General features: G+C 39.7%; 1 protein-coding gene across 9 annotated transcripts in view; it reads left to right on the top strand.

The window, feature by feature from the left end:
• The window catches only part of Robo1 (roundabout guidance receptor 1), a 374498-nt gene that overhangs the window by 299433 nt on the left and 57438 nt on the right, over positions 1–17627 (top strand). For all 9 annotated transcript variants that reach the window (XM_038345986.1, XM_038345985.1, XM_038345990.1 and 6 more), the window contains 8 exons: positions 1384–1589; positions 2859–2940; positions 3088–3256; positions 3425–3591; positions 10296–10417; positions 11332–11563; positions 12459–12580; positions 16284–16455. In XM_038345986.1, coding sequence (XP_038201914.1) covers positions 1384–1589; positions 2859–2940; positions 3088–3256; positions 3425–3591; positions 10296–10417; positions 11332–11563; positions 12459–12580; positions 16284–16455 — 1272 coding nt within the window. The remainder of the gene's footprint in view (positions 1–1383; positions 1590–2858; positions 2941–3087; positions 3257–3424; positions 3592–10295; positions 10418–11331; positions 11564–12458; positions 12581–16283; positions 16456–17627) is intronic.

Here is a 17627-nt window from a genome sequence, read left to right as displayed (position 1 = left end):
GGTGGGAAGGTGGGGAGTATCTGGAAGGACGAAGGAAATTGTGAGCTGAATATATTGTATGGAAAAAAGTCTATCTTCAGTTAGAAACAAGCAAACAAACAGTATTGGCTGAGTGCATTTGCCATCGGTGTGAGTCTAAGAGGGGGTAGTGGAGGCTGCCAAGTTTGGATGTCATCTTCAGTCATCTTGTTTGATTAGCCTACAAACAATGCTATTGGGTAGATTCCCAGATTCCCAGTGTCTCTGGATCCATGACAGCACGATGGTGTTATTTTTTTAAGCTATTTATATATTTCAGTAGAAAACTTATTTCCAAGTCCTAGAGACATTGCCTAGAGGATAAAGCACCTACTTCACAAATGTGGGGAATGGAGTATGTCTCTAGGGCCAGCGTGAAGGCTGAGTGGGTGGGGTGCTAAGCTGTAATCCAAGGGTTCAGGACAGGAGAGGGGATTCCCAGTACAAGCTGGATCTCTGGATTGGCAAAAGCCTTAAATTTGTAGTAGAGAACAGTTCATTAATAAAGCAGAAAGCAGTATAGGAAGACACCCAACATTAATCTCTGGACTCTGTACTCTCTTGCATAGGCATGCCCGCTCACCTACCCACATATATGTGCCCTCCCACCACACACATAGACACATAGATACACGTATGTGTGTATGTGCGTGCGAGTGTGCGCACCACCCCTGGACACACATATGCATACACATACATCCCAGTGAGAGACAGAGGGAGGGAGGGAGAGAGAGAGAGAGAGAGAGAGAGAGAGAGAGAGAGAGAGAGAGAGAGAGAGAGAGAGAGAGAGAATTCTGAGATAAAAAAGATGGCACATTTAATTCTATACCACCTACATCAAATGAGAGTCCAAAGCACCTTTTTAAATCCAAAATTGTCAAACATTCTGACATGGCAGCTTCATTTCGTGGTGATGGTGGTTGTTGGAAACAAAACAATTATGAAATCAAGTTGGCTTTGACTCATTCATTAAGTTCTGTCTCATACATTTGTATAGGATAAATGTGTTAAATGTCTCTGTTTCTTGTGCTTTCTCATATTTACAGTAGTTTATTCTCAATACTATATGCCTTCTTCACCAGCCACAGCTCTTATTTAATTTCTGAACACTTAGATCAGTCCTTAGATAATGCAACTTGCTCAGGCCTAGTTGGTCATTTGAACAGCGTACACTGTATCTCATTTTAATATTCCTAATCAGTGCATCATGTAAATGCGTTTTGAATAATGCATGTCTCCACTTTAATTACTTGTTTAATTATCTTTAGTTTCTTTTTTCAAAGCCTACAGCAATGGCTGTTGCTCAGATGATTAGAAAATTGCTTCCAGTTGCAGAAATCTATTTCCTGTTGTTTCTTTTGGCAGTGATTGCAGACCGGCCTCCCCCAGTCATTCGACAAGGTCCTGTGAATCAGACTGTAGCAGTGGATGGTACTTTAGTCCTCAGCTGTGTGGCCACAGGCAGTCCAGTGCCCACAATTCTGTGGAGGAAGGATGGCGTCCTTGTTTCAACCCAAGATTCTCGGATCAAACAGCTGGAGACCGGCATGCTACAGATCCGATATGCAAAGGTAACTTTCAAAGATGTCGTGGACTTACTCCTTGGTTCCACTTTATTTTTAATGGTAGCAACTAGTGTTGAAATACAATAACCTAGAGGAAATACTAAATAAGATACATTTCATTATTATGCATCTGTGTATACTTAAGGTGATTTGAGGCATGGCAAGTAATTTAAGGTCCTGTGAAGGAAGTGCTTTGGAAGATATATTGAGAAAAGTGGTTGGGGACCTAAGAGGTTGTATGCCTTCCGTGTGTATGTTCTGATACAAGGCATTTTACAGGAAACTAGAAAGGGAAATTTCCTAGTACTGTTTCATGCACAGTGGACTTGAGCAGTGTTTCTGTTATGACTGTTTGGTTCAGCGTTTTGCAAGTACAGGATATCATACACATAAATAGCCCTCGTAAAGCCATGCACTAACTCAATATACATTTCAGATCATGAAAATGTAAAAGCTCACAGATTTGTTGAAACAAATGTAGGGATTTACCAGCTGGGACACTGCATCTCGTATCAATCTTTATGTTGCCCTGATTTTGATTTTTCTTTTGTATCAGTCCTTACATTGTTTTGATTTCGATTTTTCTTCTGTGGTCTGGGTCAGTCGGGCTTTTGAGAGAGACGAAATGACAGTATCGGGCTGCGATCAGCATTTGCTTCAATTGCCTGGCTCTGTGGTATAGGTGGCTTCTTTGGAGTTTTGGATTAACATCACAGTTGGTTTTGTGTGCCACCAAAGTTTGTAGTTCTTTTTGGCAACTGTTGCATATTGCCCTTGCCATGGCCAGAATAAGATGACAGTGAGATTTGAAAAAGAAGAGTTGTTCAACTAGGGGAAGTTTATGGCTTTAGCATGCTGCTCCTGAGTTTTCAGAAGAGAGGGTGTTCTGTCCACCAAGGATTTTTTTTTTACTTCGGAGACTCAAGTTTTGGCTCAAGTGTTATACTAAGAGGTGGGGAAAATGAGTAATTTAAGAAGATACAACGTAATAATTTGTTTGTTCTTAATCTTTGATACTAAACCTAGTCTGTTAAAAGCACTGCAGATTTTTTTTATTGTAGTTAGACTAACCATATAAAGGTTCTTTATTTCTGTGTCATGCAATATTTTCCTTCACATTTCAAGAAAAATTTATTCAACTAAAGGGACATTTCCGGTTCACAGGTTTTAATGTAGTTATTCATATTCATAGGCCATATACAAACCTGTAATTGTTTTTCCAGCCTGGCAAGCCCTTGATTGTCCCAAATATTTCTTTTCCATCTGCTTTCACAGCTGGGTGACACTGGCCGGTATACCTGCACTGCATCAACCCCCAGTGGAGAGGCAACGTGGAGTGCTTACATTGAAGTCCAGGGTAAGTCTGGGCATTTCCCTTTGAGCTCTTTTGATAAGTAAAGCCAATGGCCTTGTACGTTGAGAGGCAAGTTAGTGTGCTACCTACACTCATGTGCCAGTTCGTGTATGTGTAAATTTGTCTTTTTTTTCCCTCTGTGTTTGTTAGAATTTGGAGTTCCAGTTCAACCGCCAAGACCCACTGACCCCAACTTAATCCCCAGTGCCCCCTCAAAGCCTGAAGTTACAGATGTCAGCAAAAACACAGTGACTTTATCCTGGCAGCCCAACTTGAACTCAGGAGCAACCCCAACGTCTTATATTATAGAAGCCTTCAGGTAGAGGGCGGATGTTCTTGAATGTTCCCTCCCTCCCTCCCTCCCTCCCTCCCTCCTTCCCTCCCTCCCTCCCTCCCTCCCCCTTTCCTCCCTCCTCCCTCCCTCTTTTTTGTTTTGTTGTTGTTTTACATCCAGTGTTCTTGTTCTAATGTATGTATCCATCCTTAGCCATGCATCCGGTAGCAGCTGGCAGACCGTAGCAGAAAATGTGAAAACAGAAACATTTGCCATCAAAGGACTCAAACCTAATGCAATATACCTTTTCCTGGTGAGGGCAGCGAATGCTTATGGGATTAGTGATCCAAGCCAAATATCAGACCCAGTGAAAACACAAGGTAAATATTGATTGACTGAAACCTGAAATATCTACTAATCCTTAGTAGCTGTATCCATACTGGCATGATGTGTGAGTTACAGACTATGATTACACATTTGCCAACTGTTCTTTCTTTTCTTTTGCTGAACAATTCAATGTCCACAATCTATGTTTTTCTGGACTGAGGCTATCAAGACTGATAACATACGGAATTGCCTCTCATAAAATCACAAATCCACTAAAAACTAAAATCTTTTGACTATTGGTATATTCTTTACAATTTTTTGAATTTTAAAAGTCTAGTATCTTAACCCTATTACAATTGTCTTCAAAACTGAGTCGATTTGTTGGTGCTAAAATTCAGTCTGCACAACCTCCAAGATAATTTTTCAGAATTTCCACCTGAGTTAATGCACATCCTGTGAAAATCACACAGAAATAGGTAACCATTACAAACTTGGTCATCATGCCTCTTTGTAGCCAACATCCTGCAAGCCCCAGAAGAACTACTTCTTGTCTTTAGATGTTCTCAAATCTTACTCTCACTGTGTGAGGCATGATAGGAATCATTGCAGTGGAAAATGTTGTATAGTTTGGTGGAAGCTGGTAGGGAGTGAGAGATCAAGCCTGAAAGCCTGCCAAGCCTATTTTAACACATGCAGATCCTGAGATGTTACTCATTGGGTCTTTCTATTGAATATGGGTTGAAATTATTTTCTTCTTTTGCCAGATTCTATTTGCCTGTCTCCCTGCTTACTGATCTCATTAGTTTAGTATTCTTGTAGAAGGAAAATCTACACTTCTTTGAGCTAGCTATTACCTTTTCTTTAAACCTAGTGTTCCCGAAGTTAAAATATGCTTGTGCTTTTCTTAGTAAGGTTACTGGAAATACAGAATTATACCCCAACACAGAAACATTGGCTCTTGAATTAGCATTTCCAAAGGAAAACCTGTGGACTAGTTATCATGAGAGAAGCAAGGTATATACAAAGTGCCTGCAAGACTCAAGCTGATTTCTTCCTGGTATCGGAGGGCAGACAACAGCAGTGGTGCTTGTTTTGGCTACCCAAAGGGTACAGCTAAACAGTCCTTTGACAAGGACATTTTGCTTTAGATCGCTCTCTCTCTCTCTCTCTCTCTCTCTCTCTCACACACACACACACACACACACACACACAGAGAGAGAGAGAGAGAGAGAGAGAGACTTGAATTGCAGAACATGTCCATGTCTGTTCCTTGTGTATAAATTCAACACACCCAGATGCCTAGGCAGATTTGCCATTGTGAGTCACCTGCTCAGGAGCCTTAATATACTTGGTATATATACTTGGAGCCTGCCTTGAGTCAGTTTGAGTTGGTTTGAGGCTTGCGGTATTAGGCATGCGTTTGTAAAAAATGTAGAAACTATGACAACTTCTAAATGGATTTAAACTTCTGTCCCCGTGTTAGCTTCCCTATCCAGTGAATCTAAACGAAAGTGTTGATAGCTGACTTAATGCTATTCTGACATACACATAGGAATGTTTGTGACATATTCATGTGTAAATGAGAATATTGTTCATATGTTTTATGAACACCATTTTTTCCCTTTTCTTTGGGTTAGAACAGCCTCCTTCAGCTATATATCTAGTAAAACAGCATAATAAAACGAATCCATGTCAACTGGAGGCTGACTTTCTAGGGGAATATACATACCACTTTAAAAGAAAGAATATTTTTATCTCATCTCCTCCATCTAGCTGTGTGACTTTATCAAGCTGATCATGCCTGAGCATCCAGTCTCCTTGAGTATAAAATGAGGCTAAGTGAACTTACTTCTCCAGAGTTGACAAAGATTATTAACTAATTAGTAAAAATGCATGTAAGCTATTTTTTTTTACCTAATGTCATAGCAAACGTGTGCTTTGTTCAGTGTCTAAACTAAGAATAAGGAGGATTCATAGAAAATTCAGCTATCATAACAGTATGAAAAGTAGCAAGTTTGCCAAATGAGAGTCTCAATTAAATATATCTTGACAGCTTGGAATGATGAGCCAGCACTAACAAGATTAAAATTAATAGAGCAAATTAAAAAATCTGGTACTTGAATTGTGAGTTGAAAAATTAACTATAAAAGGCTGGAATAAACGGACCAGTTCAAGGAGGATGTGTGTGTGTGTGTGTGTGTGTGTGTGTGTGTATTCATTGGAGTGTGCAGACTCCAGTTAAATTAGCTCTAAAATATGCCTTAGTTCACTGAGAAATGTGCTTGCCAAATGAACAAAATTTATCCTTACTCGGATTTTCAGAATTATGTGTGAATCTAGTCATCTTTACCCCTTTATTTTGAATTCATTGGATCAAGAATTATGTAATGTGTTGGCTGTGAACACTACATTTTCAGATGGACTTTTAAGTCTTTGCTTCATTGTGGCTGGAAAGGTAGTATAAATGAAACCCAGACTCCATATTCACATGGTCATGCCTTACCACTAAGCTACACCCCAGCCCTGATATTTATGTCTCCTAAGAAAAGACCAGTGACAGGAGTTGGTAGAACTGAATGAATAGCTGAAAATCAGTTCTAATTTTTTTAAAAAAAAATTCAAGAATCTTGATATGGCTACTCCAAAACCAAAAACACATGAAGAGTATGAGATCCCTCACTTATCATTGTAGGTGACTATTATGTAGAAGGCATGCTTTCCCTCCCTCCAGACAGAAAAGGACCAATTGGGATGAGCTACCAAGTCACATTTTATTGTTTAGGTCTTGGCCTGCTTTGGAGACAGAGTAAAGCCTACCTCAGGATAATGGCTTGGGAATGAACCTGTCAAAGTTTGATCCTACAAGGAATATTTGCCATGTGGGTGACAGATAGGGGTTGTATGGGTTTTGTTGGGATATAATGCCACTTCCAGTACTATTCTGACAACATAGGCCCTAGCCTTGAGCAATTCTTGAGCCTTAACTTGTAATGAAAATGAATTCATACGTAGAATATTACAGTATGCATATAGGATTCATCAGAAAATACCAGTTATGGGCCTGGGAAGGAAGATCAATAGCAAATGTGCTGTTCAAGCTGTAGGACCTGAGGTCAGCCCTTGGCATCCATGTGAAGACATGTCAGACATGGTATGCATGAAATACCCGCACTGAGAAGGAAGACAAGCAGATCCTTGAAGCTTACTGCTTCTCAGCCTAGCCAAATTGGTGAGCCCCAGGTGCCAGGGAGAGATGCTGACTCAAAAAATAAAGTGGATGTTGCCTGAGAACCAACATGTGAGGTTCACTCCCTTCCTCCACACACTTATGCAGTGTACCCTCACACAAATACGTACCCATAGCTGCATATGCACACCTACACACAAGCACCTACCCATAGCTGCATGTGCACACCCCCACACACATACACAGAAATTTTTCAACAGGAACATACTACTTATTATGCACAGTTAGTGCTCCCTGGACAATCCTCCTTCAATAATTGTGTAGGGGTTTGTAATACTGGACTTGGCATTAGATAAGACAATATCTAATGTTTATTCTGAGTGTATCTCTGAATGTTGACAAAGAGCACTTACAATTTTATGCATTTGGGGAACCGATTCACAAGCTTCTCAAAAATATATCATTAGATGTCACTTTCCTATTTTCTTTCAGATATATAATGTTCTATAACAATAATATAAATTGCTATTGCAAAATGATAACACTTGGTAGGACAATCCCATCATGTTCCTGAAGGGATCGATTGACAGGGTTGTTTTAAATCAAAGAAATGAAGGGATTGGGGAGCAAATAATGGTACTGACTTTTAGTGTCTGTTCCATTGCTGTGAAGAGGCACCAGAGCCAAGGTGACTCTTATAAAAGAGAGAAGTTAGTAAGGGGCTTGCTTACAGTTTTAGAGGGTTGGTCCATCAATTATTATCATGATAGAAAGCAGACAAGCATAGTATTGGGGCAGTAGCTGAGAACTTTACATCCTGATCCACAGCCAACAAAGTAAGAGACATTGGACCTGATCTTTCAAAAAGCATGGGCTTTTGTAACCTCAAAGCCCACAACCCTCTCTCCCCAAGACACACATCCTCCAGCAAGGCCACACCTCCTCCATCAGGCTATACCTCCTAATCCTTCCCAAACAGTCTACTCCCTGGTGACTAAGCATTCAAATATATGAGCCTATGGGAGCCATTCTTCTTCAAACCACCACACTAACTTTTTGAAAAAAAAAATGGTTATTTTTGTATTTAGTCATCTTTGCTGAAATGCCAAAGATTCTTTGAGAATGAGAACTTTTGTGTGAGGTAACTGATTCTAAACTGAAGATATAATGATGTGTCCGAGTTGGGTACTCTGAGTCCTTTAAGATGGACCCGACGTCTGCCCAAACATGCAATGCCTTTCATGCCTCTCTTTCGCCAATCCTTATAAGAAACAGTGTGTGTTGTCTGTCATTACGTGGCATGTAAGAAACTGAGGTTAAGTAATGTCCCTTGCAGCTATGGCTGGGTCTCAGTGGTAGAGTACTTTCCTACTCTAAAGCCCTGGGTTGTTTTTTGTTGCCCAGGGGAAGGTGCTCAACCAAATCCAGGTTTTGTTTTTATTTTATTTATGTTCCATCTGCTAACTTTTTTCCCTGGAGTTGGTAGCTAAAGCCAGAGCATCAAGGGGGAGCACAGAGAAAGCACAATGTGCCTGAAATGGCCAAGGAACTGCTAAATGTTTGCTCTTGAGACTGTGATTCTCAGCATGCCGTAGGTCAGCAGTGGACAACAGGACAGGAAATGTGAGAAGTGAGGGCCAAGCATTATCCTAATGTTTCTAAGTGATGGTGGCGCATGCCTTTAATCCCAGCACTCGAAGGCAGAGGCAGGTGGATCTCTGTGAGTTTGAGGTCAGCCTGGTCTACAAAATGATTTCTAGGACAGCCAGGGTTGTTACATGGAGTAATACTGTCCCCAAAAGAAAATTATCTTAGTGTATTTATCATTTTGGTTATTTATTTACTTGTATATTTTTGGATTTTTTTTCCAAGACAGGGTCTCACTATGTAGCTTTGGCTGTTCTGAACTAACTGCATAGACCAGGCTAACCTTAAACTCACAGGGATCCACCTGCCTCTCCCTTTCAAGTGCTGGGATTAAAGGTGTTCGTCACCATGCCCAGCCATTTTGCTTATTTCTATGCTTAGTTTTTAGATAGGACTTAAAATCAGCCAGATGGCACAGATGTTTCATAGTGGGTGGCCTGTCATCTCGTCCGTTCATCTTGGTCCTCTGACCTCTGTCAGAGTCACAAATCTCATTTAAATATTCATGGTTTTGCTTCTTATCCTGTGACAGGGAATATTTAATCATTTGCCAAACTAAAACTTTCATTTTTGTGTTGTGTAGGTTGGTCACAGATCGAAATGTATGTATCAAAATACAATAGTCTATAAATAGTTCTGTAGTCCCCCCCCCCAATCTTCTTTGTTGTTATTCTTTACACTGCACTCTTTCTACTACTTGAAACAAAGAAACACACACATCTGCACTGTAGAAAGTCTCATTAACAACAGTGTTTGAGTATAGAGTATAGCAAATTTAGCCAAATAGTTCCATGTCCCCCAAAATAGCAGAGCGTAAAGGACACCAGTGGCTGTTGGTTCTTACTGTGTCCCTGGTCTTCCCTTGAATATTTTAGTGTTCACAAGATTGAAAAGGAATTGTTACTTCCTCCATGTAAGATAGTAAACTAAATCAGGGTCAACTAAATGATGTAAAGACTCCTACCTCACAGATCGAATCAGATTTGTTTGATCAGACCTTAACTAGAGCGTCTGTGTCCCTCCCTGTGTGGCCATTCTCAGGCCACCTACCTTAGTGGAGAAGATGCTCAGGTTCCTCCTTGGAGCTGGGCTCTTCACCTGCTTTCTGCACTCAATGTCCCCTCATCGCGCTTGTGAGCTTTTCCTCCCCCATACTCTCTGCTGCAGCTCCTCGTGCTTTCCTTTCTTGTCTAGTTAGGATCATTGCGGTGGTGGTGGTGGTGGTGGGGGGTTCACACTCAGAGAGAATTGCACCACCGCTCTCAGGCTCAGCAGAAAGATGATGATTACATGGTAGGAGGCGCTCTTAGAAATTACCATTTGCCACTCTTATCTTTGCCTCCTGCCCTTTTTTGGCTTGCACAGGTTGTCTGCTTGTTCTGACACGAACCCCCTCCCTTTTTTTATCTTCTCCTGGTCCTTATAAAAAAGGTTAAGCTGTAATGGGTGGAGAGAGGGCTGAGTAGCTAAGAGGCCTTGCTCTGAATGTGTGAGGACATTCAGAATATCTTTGAATCCCAGCATTCAGATAAAAACCCTATGTTAGCACATACATCATCCTATATCCCTAGTGCCATGGGGAAGGGGCAGAGGCATGGATAATATTGGTGGGTTCACTGCCTGTCAGCCTAGATCTAGGCTCATTGAGAGATCCTTTCTCAAGGCAGCAAGGCAGAGTGATAAAGCAGAACACCTGTTGTTCTTCTTTGGCCCTACAGATGCATGCATCTGTGCACACACACACAGCATGCACATGAACACACACACACACACGAACGTATACACACACAAAGAAGGTAAGTTGTGCTTGTTTTTCTCTATATTCAGACTGACTCCACAGTTCTGCTGATTCTCCTTTTCTGAGCTGTACTGTCGGCGCAGTAGCCTTGCAGAGAGCCTGACCATGTTCTTGAATCCTTACAGATGTCCCACCAACTAGTCAAGGCGTGGACCACAAGCAGGTCCAGAGAGAGCTGGGAAATGTGGTCCTGCACCTCCACAACCCTACCATCCTTTCTTCCTCGTCGGTGGAAGTACACTGGACAGTGAGTTGTTGTAATATTTGTATGGCTTTTAATAATCAGGTGATTTCTGTGAGATTATTATAATAGGGAACTTACACCACTGATTTTCACTTCCACACTAATGTTAATTTTATTATGCAAACATTATTTATTCCAGGAGCTATGATCTGACGTGTGTGTGTGTGTGTGTGTGTGTGTGTGTGTGTGTGTGTGTGTGTGTATTGCTGCCAGTGTCCAGAGATAGAGTCACAAAGTATTTGAGTACATGACATGTGACGTGCACATTTATTTTTCGTTTAGGAATACTTCCAAGTTGTATTGAGCATATTTAAAAAATATATTTTTGTTAATTCTTTGAGCATTTTATGCATGCATATCTATATATATGTAATGTATTTTGGTCATATTCACCCCGTACCCCTTCCCCTCATGCTTTTCCTATCCCCCCACCCTCCCATCCACTTCCAACTTCCAACTTCGTAGTAGTAGTTTTCAGAATGAGAAAACAATGCCAACTCTAAGGTGCCCACATGTCTCCTCTAGAACATGCCACCCAGAGTGAAGGCTCGGGCTTTTGCTGAAGCAAATTAGAATATTATTACAGAAACTGGTGCTGTGCACTAGAAATCTACACTCTGGGCTCCCATTTTTTTTATTCTTGTGCTTTTTTTTTTTTTTTTTTTTTTTTTTTTTTTTTTTTTTTTGGTTTTTCGAGACAGAGTTTCTCTGTGGCTTTGGAGCCTGTCCTGGAACTAGCTCTTGTAGACCAGGCTGGCCTCGAACTCACAGAGATCCGTCTGCCTCTGCCTCCCGAGTGCTGGGATTAAAGGCGTGCGCCACCACCGCCCGGCTATTCTTGTGCATTTTTATTACTAGTTTGCAGCAAAAGAAGAAAATGGTGAGACTAACTACACTTTTATTCATCATTGTGATAGGTTGACCAACAATCTCAGTATATTCAAGGATATAAAATTCTCTACCGGCCATCTGGATCCAACCATGGTGAATCTGAATGGTTGGTTTTTGAAGTGAGGACCCCAACCAAAAACAGTGTGGTGATCCCTGATCTCAGAAAAGGCGTCAACTATGAGATTAAGGCTCGCCCATTTTTTAATGAGTTTCAAGGAGCTGACAGTGAAATCAAATTCGCCAAAACCTTAGAAGAAGGTGAGTATGATGGAGTGGACGTCCTGGGTGTGCAAGATGTCTCCTGTGCTTTTGAGTTAATAGAACTTGTTTAAAAGTTAGTAATGGCATTCATCATTAATCTGTGTATATTAAAATAGTTTGCTGTGGGAATGTGTTCACTGACAAGTGTAAGAAACTGTAAGTGACTTGCTTCAGTGACCACCTGCACAAAATGTGTGCAAACGTTAGCACTATTACTAAAATTCACATTAGAAGATAGACTTGCCCGTGGTTTGCATGGTTTTTATTCATGGACGCTGATGTTAGTGGGGTGTAGATAAGCTGAGTAATATCTGGGTTTGCCCGGACTTTCCAGAGTCTACATTTTCTCCTGATGCCTCATGCTTGAAACCCCTTGGTTCCTGGCAAACCAGTATTTCCACTCTAGAACTGAAAACCAAAAAGAGTATCAACAAAATATAAAGGCTTTCATGTCACAGCATACTTTAAAGAAAGGGGGGGAGCAAATTTTCTCTAATTGCTAGTTGGCATATGTGTGCATGTGTGTAGGTATATATCATTGTTGTGAAGACATGGAGTATTTTTTTCTCCTTCCACCTTGGGACTCAGGGAGATAACTAAGGTGGGCAAGCTTGCCCGGCTATACATTTGCTGGCTGATCAACCTCACTGCCCTGTCCAGAGGTGTTTTGTGCTGTAATTGTATTTGGCAAAAAAAAAAAAAAAAAGACCATGTCAATTACTTAATATAATTCAGAGAAAGAAAACATGTAGTTTGGGGCCCTTTGGTGTTGGATGATACCCATGTTTAAAACATGCAACATCAGTATGTTTACTGTGTGTTTTTGAATATTGTATATTTTGGTGTTCTATGTTACACTCTTACAACCTATTGTTTTTATTACAATTAATAGCACCTAGTGCCCCTCCCCGAAGTGTAACTGTGTCAAAGAATGATGGAAATGGGACTGCAATTCTTGTCACTTGGCAACCCCCTCCTGAAGACACTCAAAATGGAATGGTTCAAGAATATAAGGTAATGGACTTAGTAAATTCACTGGCAGCCCTCACAGCTTCCAGAGAAATGTACCCTGCCTGAATTGTCTATTGTCCTTTGTCGCCATCTGCTGGCCCAACTGCCAACATGTAAAATTATTTCTTAAATTCTATACACAGTAATTGTCCATACTAGAAAAGCTCTTTGGAAAATAAATAAGTAAAGATTAAAATAAAAGTTGTAAGTGACCAACTAATATTTGTTTATATAATCCCATATAAATTTTAAATGCTCATGATAATTTTTTTTCCTTCCCAAGATGTGGCTTCGATATATCACCCAGAATTTGATAGTAGCTGGAGAGTTTTCACTAGGATTCATTCTAAGCAAATAGCTTCCTTTATAAAAAAATCATCATAAACTTCTTATTTACTAACCAGAATGTGAGCCGAGCCTAGTAATGAATCTATATTATAGTATGGCGATGAGGTCTGCAATTTAGTTTAGTGGTAAACAAATAGCTGGTGGATTGAATCAGCAACATCTCAATGGAAAAGAAGTGTGTGCTTTTCCACCATTTCTGGAAATCATATATACACAGTTACATAAATGTGTGTGTATCTTTAAATATGTATATATAAACACATATCTTTAAACATGACAAACTTTAACTATAAAGCGTGCACTCCTGTACTTAGGATTACAATGGTGCCTGCATAATTTTCTGGTTATGAGGTGGGGTTGTGGCATAGGTTCATTTCCACTAGTGAGGTTAGAACATGAACACATCTGACGGTCATCTATGAACATGAACCTGTGCTTAGGATGGTGAACACGCTTGCCTTCTCCAGTGTAAGTCGGCCACTTTGAACTCCAGACCTACTAAAATCAGACGCACTTGCGTGGTCTGGCCAGGACCATTGTATGTTTATTTTAACAAATCTTCTGATGATCTGATGGTTGTCAAAGGAAAGCTGAACTAAGGACTATAATTTTGTTGTCAATTATTTACTGTGTTTGTGTGTGCACGCATACGTGCACGCATGTGTGTTTGTGTGTGTGTGCATGCGAGTGCATGTATATACATGTAAGCCATAGTGGTGAGGACAAGTCAGGGAACAACCCTCAAGACTCTTGTTTTTCCTTTCCACTGTGCAGCTTCTGGGGATCTAACTCAGTCACAAGCACCTTATCTACTAAGCCATCATGCTGACTTGGAACATAATTATTTTTTGAGTACCAAATAAATTCATAAAGCTGAAACCAGGGATACATGTCTGTAACTCCAGGTCTTGTGAGATCGAGGCAGGAGGATGAGAAGCTCAACACACATACAACCCAAAACAGAAAACAAAATAAGTCATTTTTAAAATATGTGTATTAAATAAATGTATAGTAACTAAACCTAAGCTTAATTTCAGGCATTATATTTTAAAGTAATTTTTTAAATAAAAATTTTTTTAAATCTTTGTACATTGGTTATTTGCATACTTTTTGAATATTTAACACACACAAACACAAACAAACACTCGCAGGAAGACACAATATATATATATATATTTTTTTCTTGATCAATGATTGAAGACACAATATATTTTTAAAGACACCATAGATGTTTCAAAAGCATTTCAAATAAAAATTTCACTTGTAACTGGTTCATTAGGAGATAAAGATGGCCATCCTCTCAAATACTTCCTCGTAAGATCTAAGGTTGTTCCAGTGTTAGGGTATAACAGCACACAATGTTTCAGCCCAGGGAAGCAGGCTGTTGTAGAAGCATTTGTAAAAGAGCCTAAAATCTGATGATGTCTTGGCTCCCAAGCAAAATTGTGTAACGTAGACATTTTCCCCTAAGAGTCAGAACTCATTTCTCCCCTCAAGAAATGTGCAAGGATGGATTTCACTTAGCTTCATGGTCAATTTAAAATAATAAAATGCCTTTCAGAACCTGATTGACTGGCACAAAATCAGTTTGTGGCTTCGGTTCAGCTCCGTAATGTAATTGTTGGGGAAAAAACTCACAAAGGAGTCTCTTTCCAATGGCCAGATTTGGGATAGAATGTCTCACCATTTGTGGACATTAAGCATTGAAAGTGAATGGCACTAATTAAAACTTTTAGAGAAAAAGTTAAAGGTGATTAACAAAGTGCTAAAGAACATTGGTGTTTTTATTGCCATTAAGTCTGTTCTCCTAGTATAATTTAGATAATGATAGCCCATCCTAGCTAGGCCTTCCTACTGCTGGAGGGTGCTGCACAGAAGCCAGAGTATTGCCAATTAGTCTAGATATTATTGCCTTGTGGAACAGTAAAAATATTATCCTCCCCTGTATCCATTTATTCAAGAGTATCATTCAATGATTAATCTTTTAGTGACACCTAAAGGCAGGCTTATAGTGTAGTCAGACTTTCAAGCTCCTAAGTAGATGGTTTCTACTTAGGATGTCACTATCAAAGTTCATGTCACTATCAAAGTTCATGATTGCACAGTTACCTTTCTATTACAAGAATTTCCTTGCATCAGGTGTATATAGTTATTCTTTTGTATTCCCAACGTGTTATGAAACAGAAATTGTTATTTCGATTTATATGGAAGCTCTAATGGTTAATATTGTCTATTGATATAGCTCAGCCTACCATGCTCAAGATAAACCCCAGGGTTACCCTTACACATTGTTAGTTTTGTATTTCCAATACCAACCATATTTATATGAAATATTTTAGATTATTCCAGAAAACTGTATCTTGGGTTTGATGGTCACGTGATGTGTTCATTCTGGTTAATTCTGTCCTGAAGTGTCAGGCTCAATGCTTCCTGTGCAGCTCTGTTTTGTAGCAGCTGGTCATATGGAGTGACTCTTGCAGTATAATTGTGATTATAATACAAATTATAAATGATGGCAGGTACATTGTTGCTCTTTATGTGAATATTCACAGCCTTTCGCAGAGTAATTTTTGTTTCTTCATGAAAATTTCTTGATGATAGAAAATAACAAAAACCTAATGAAGTGGGCTGAAGAGAGCCCTGTGAAAGAAATAAGCAATGTGTAGCAAGCTGACCACTTTATATAATAGATTTTTTCATAATTTATTTGTTTTATGTATTTATTCATGTGTGTGCAGGTGCACATTGAGGCCAGAAAAGGATATCAGATCCCTCAGAAATGGAGTTACAGATGTTGATAGACTAAATTATGTGGGTGTTGGGATCTAAACTCTGGTCTTCATGATCCCTAACTGTTAAGACCTATCTCCAGCCCCTATATCACTGGTTCTCAACCTATGGATCGTGTCAAAGAGCTCTTTCATGGGCGTCACATAAGGCTATCAGAAAACACAGATATTATGATTCATTATAGTAGTAAAATTATTATAAAGTAGCAATGAAAATAATTTTATGGTTGGGGTCACCACAACATGAGGCACTGTATCAAAGGGTCAAAGCATTAAGGTTGAGCACAGCTGCCCTATATGATAGATTCTTAAATGATTATATCTAACAAAAGTACCTATGACAACATGTAGTGACCTTAAAGCTACTGCTAGTATGGAATTTGATGAGAATTATCTCAGAATTAGGTCAAGGCCAAGAATTTTAAATTTTTAAGTTTCATTCATTGGATCATTGGATTCTTGATAGATCTGCACTGTGTGTAGGTCTGAAACTTACCTGTGATGTGTGCTGAGCTTTGCCTTAACTTGGCTAATTTATCAGCTTTATTCTCATTATTTACTTCTTACAGGTTTGGTGTCTAGGTAACGAAACTAGGTATCACATAAACAAGACAGTCGATGGGTCTACCTTCTCTGTGGTCATCCCCTCTCTGGTTCCTGGGATCCGGTACAGTGTGGAAGTGGCAGCCAGCACTGGGGCAGGTCCTGGGGTGAAGAGTGAGCCTCAGTTCATCCAATTAGGTAAGAGTCACATGATCTGTCATTCTCCCACTTAGCTCTGCTTGGCTGTTTTTATTTTGCTTACAGACCAGCCATTGTTGCAAGTCAAGTAGAAGCAAGAGTATGGCTTCTAGCTGCCACAGGGCTATCTTTATTTAAAACATAGATAGCTATAGATACATAGCCATGCATCACTTACCAAGGGCAATACAGTCTAGATATCCATCGTTAGGTGATTGTGTCATTGTGTGGGAATCACAGAGTACAGTTATGTAAACTAAGACATCAGTGACATCACTAGGCAATGCAATCTTTGGGAACATGACTCTGTATATGGTTCATCATTGCAAGATGTTATATATGGTTAATGACTGTAAATGTCTTGCAACTAAAATATCAAAATGTAATTATCGCTCTTTCAAATACAGAGATATCAATATTTACTGTCATTCTTACTCTGTCTTATAGAATTTTTATCTAATTAACAAATGCTATTAATCGACCATCAAGGAAGCCTCAATTAAAAAGAAAGACTCAGTCTTCCCTCCTGTGGCTTTTACAATTGTTCAGGAAGAGAAAGGTCTTCGTTCATTCTATTACTCTGACAAAACACCATGAGCAAAATGCAAGTTGTGGAGGGAAGGGCTTATTCGGAGTACTCTTCCACAGCACTGTGCATCACTGGAAGAAGTCAGGACAGTGGCTCCAGTAGGGAAAGGAGCCTGGAGACAGGAGCTGATGCAGAAGTCATGGACTGGTGCGCTTCCTGGCTTGCTTCCTATGGCTTCTTCAGCCTGCTTTCTTATAGAACCCAGGACCACCAGTCCAGGGACTTCACCACCCACAGTGGGTTGGGCCGTCCCTCACCAATAGCTAATTAAGAAAATGTTTTACAGCCAGATCTTCTAGGGGCATTTTCTCAATTAAAGTTCCCTCCTTTCACATAACTCTAGTTAATGTGTCAGGTTGCCATAAGACTAGCCAGCGCAGGAAATAGAACCCTTCCTTGAAATACTTAAGCCAGGTCTTAGAAATTTATATTTACATTTAATGTCTATTTACAATTATAATTGGTTTTATTACAAAAGGTAAAATTAAGATATTAATATTTAAAGATTTATATACTAACTACTTTACAGGTTAAATACAATTTCTGCTTTAAAAATATTAGATTAATGAAAAAGAAAATGTGT

Source organism: Arvicola amphibius, chromosome 10 (assembly GCF_903992535.2).
Source record: "Arvicola amphibius chromosome 10, mArvAmp1.2, whole genome shotgun sequence".
NCBI classification, from domain to species: Eukaryota; Metazoa; Chordata; class Mammalia; order Rodentia; family Cricetidae; genus Arvicola; species Arvicola amphibius.
Note: the sequence above shows the minus strand (reverse complement) of the source record. Positions and strands in the feature narration are given on the sequence as shown.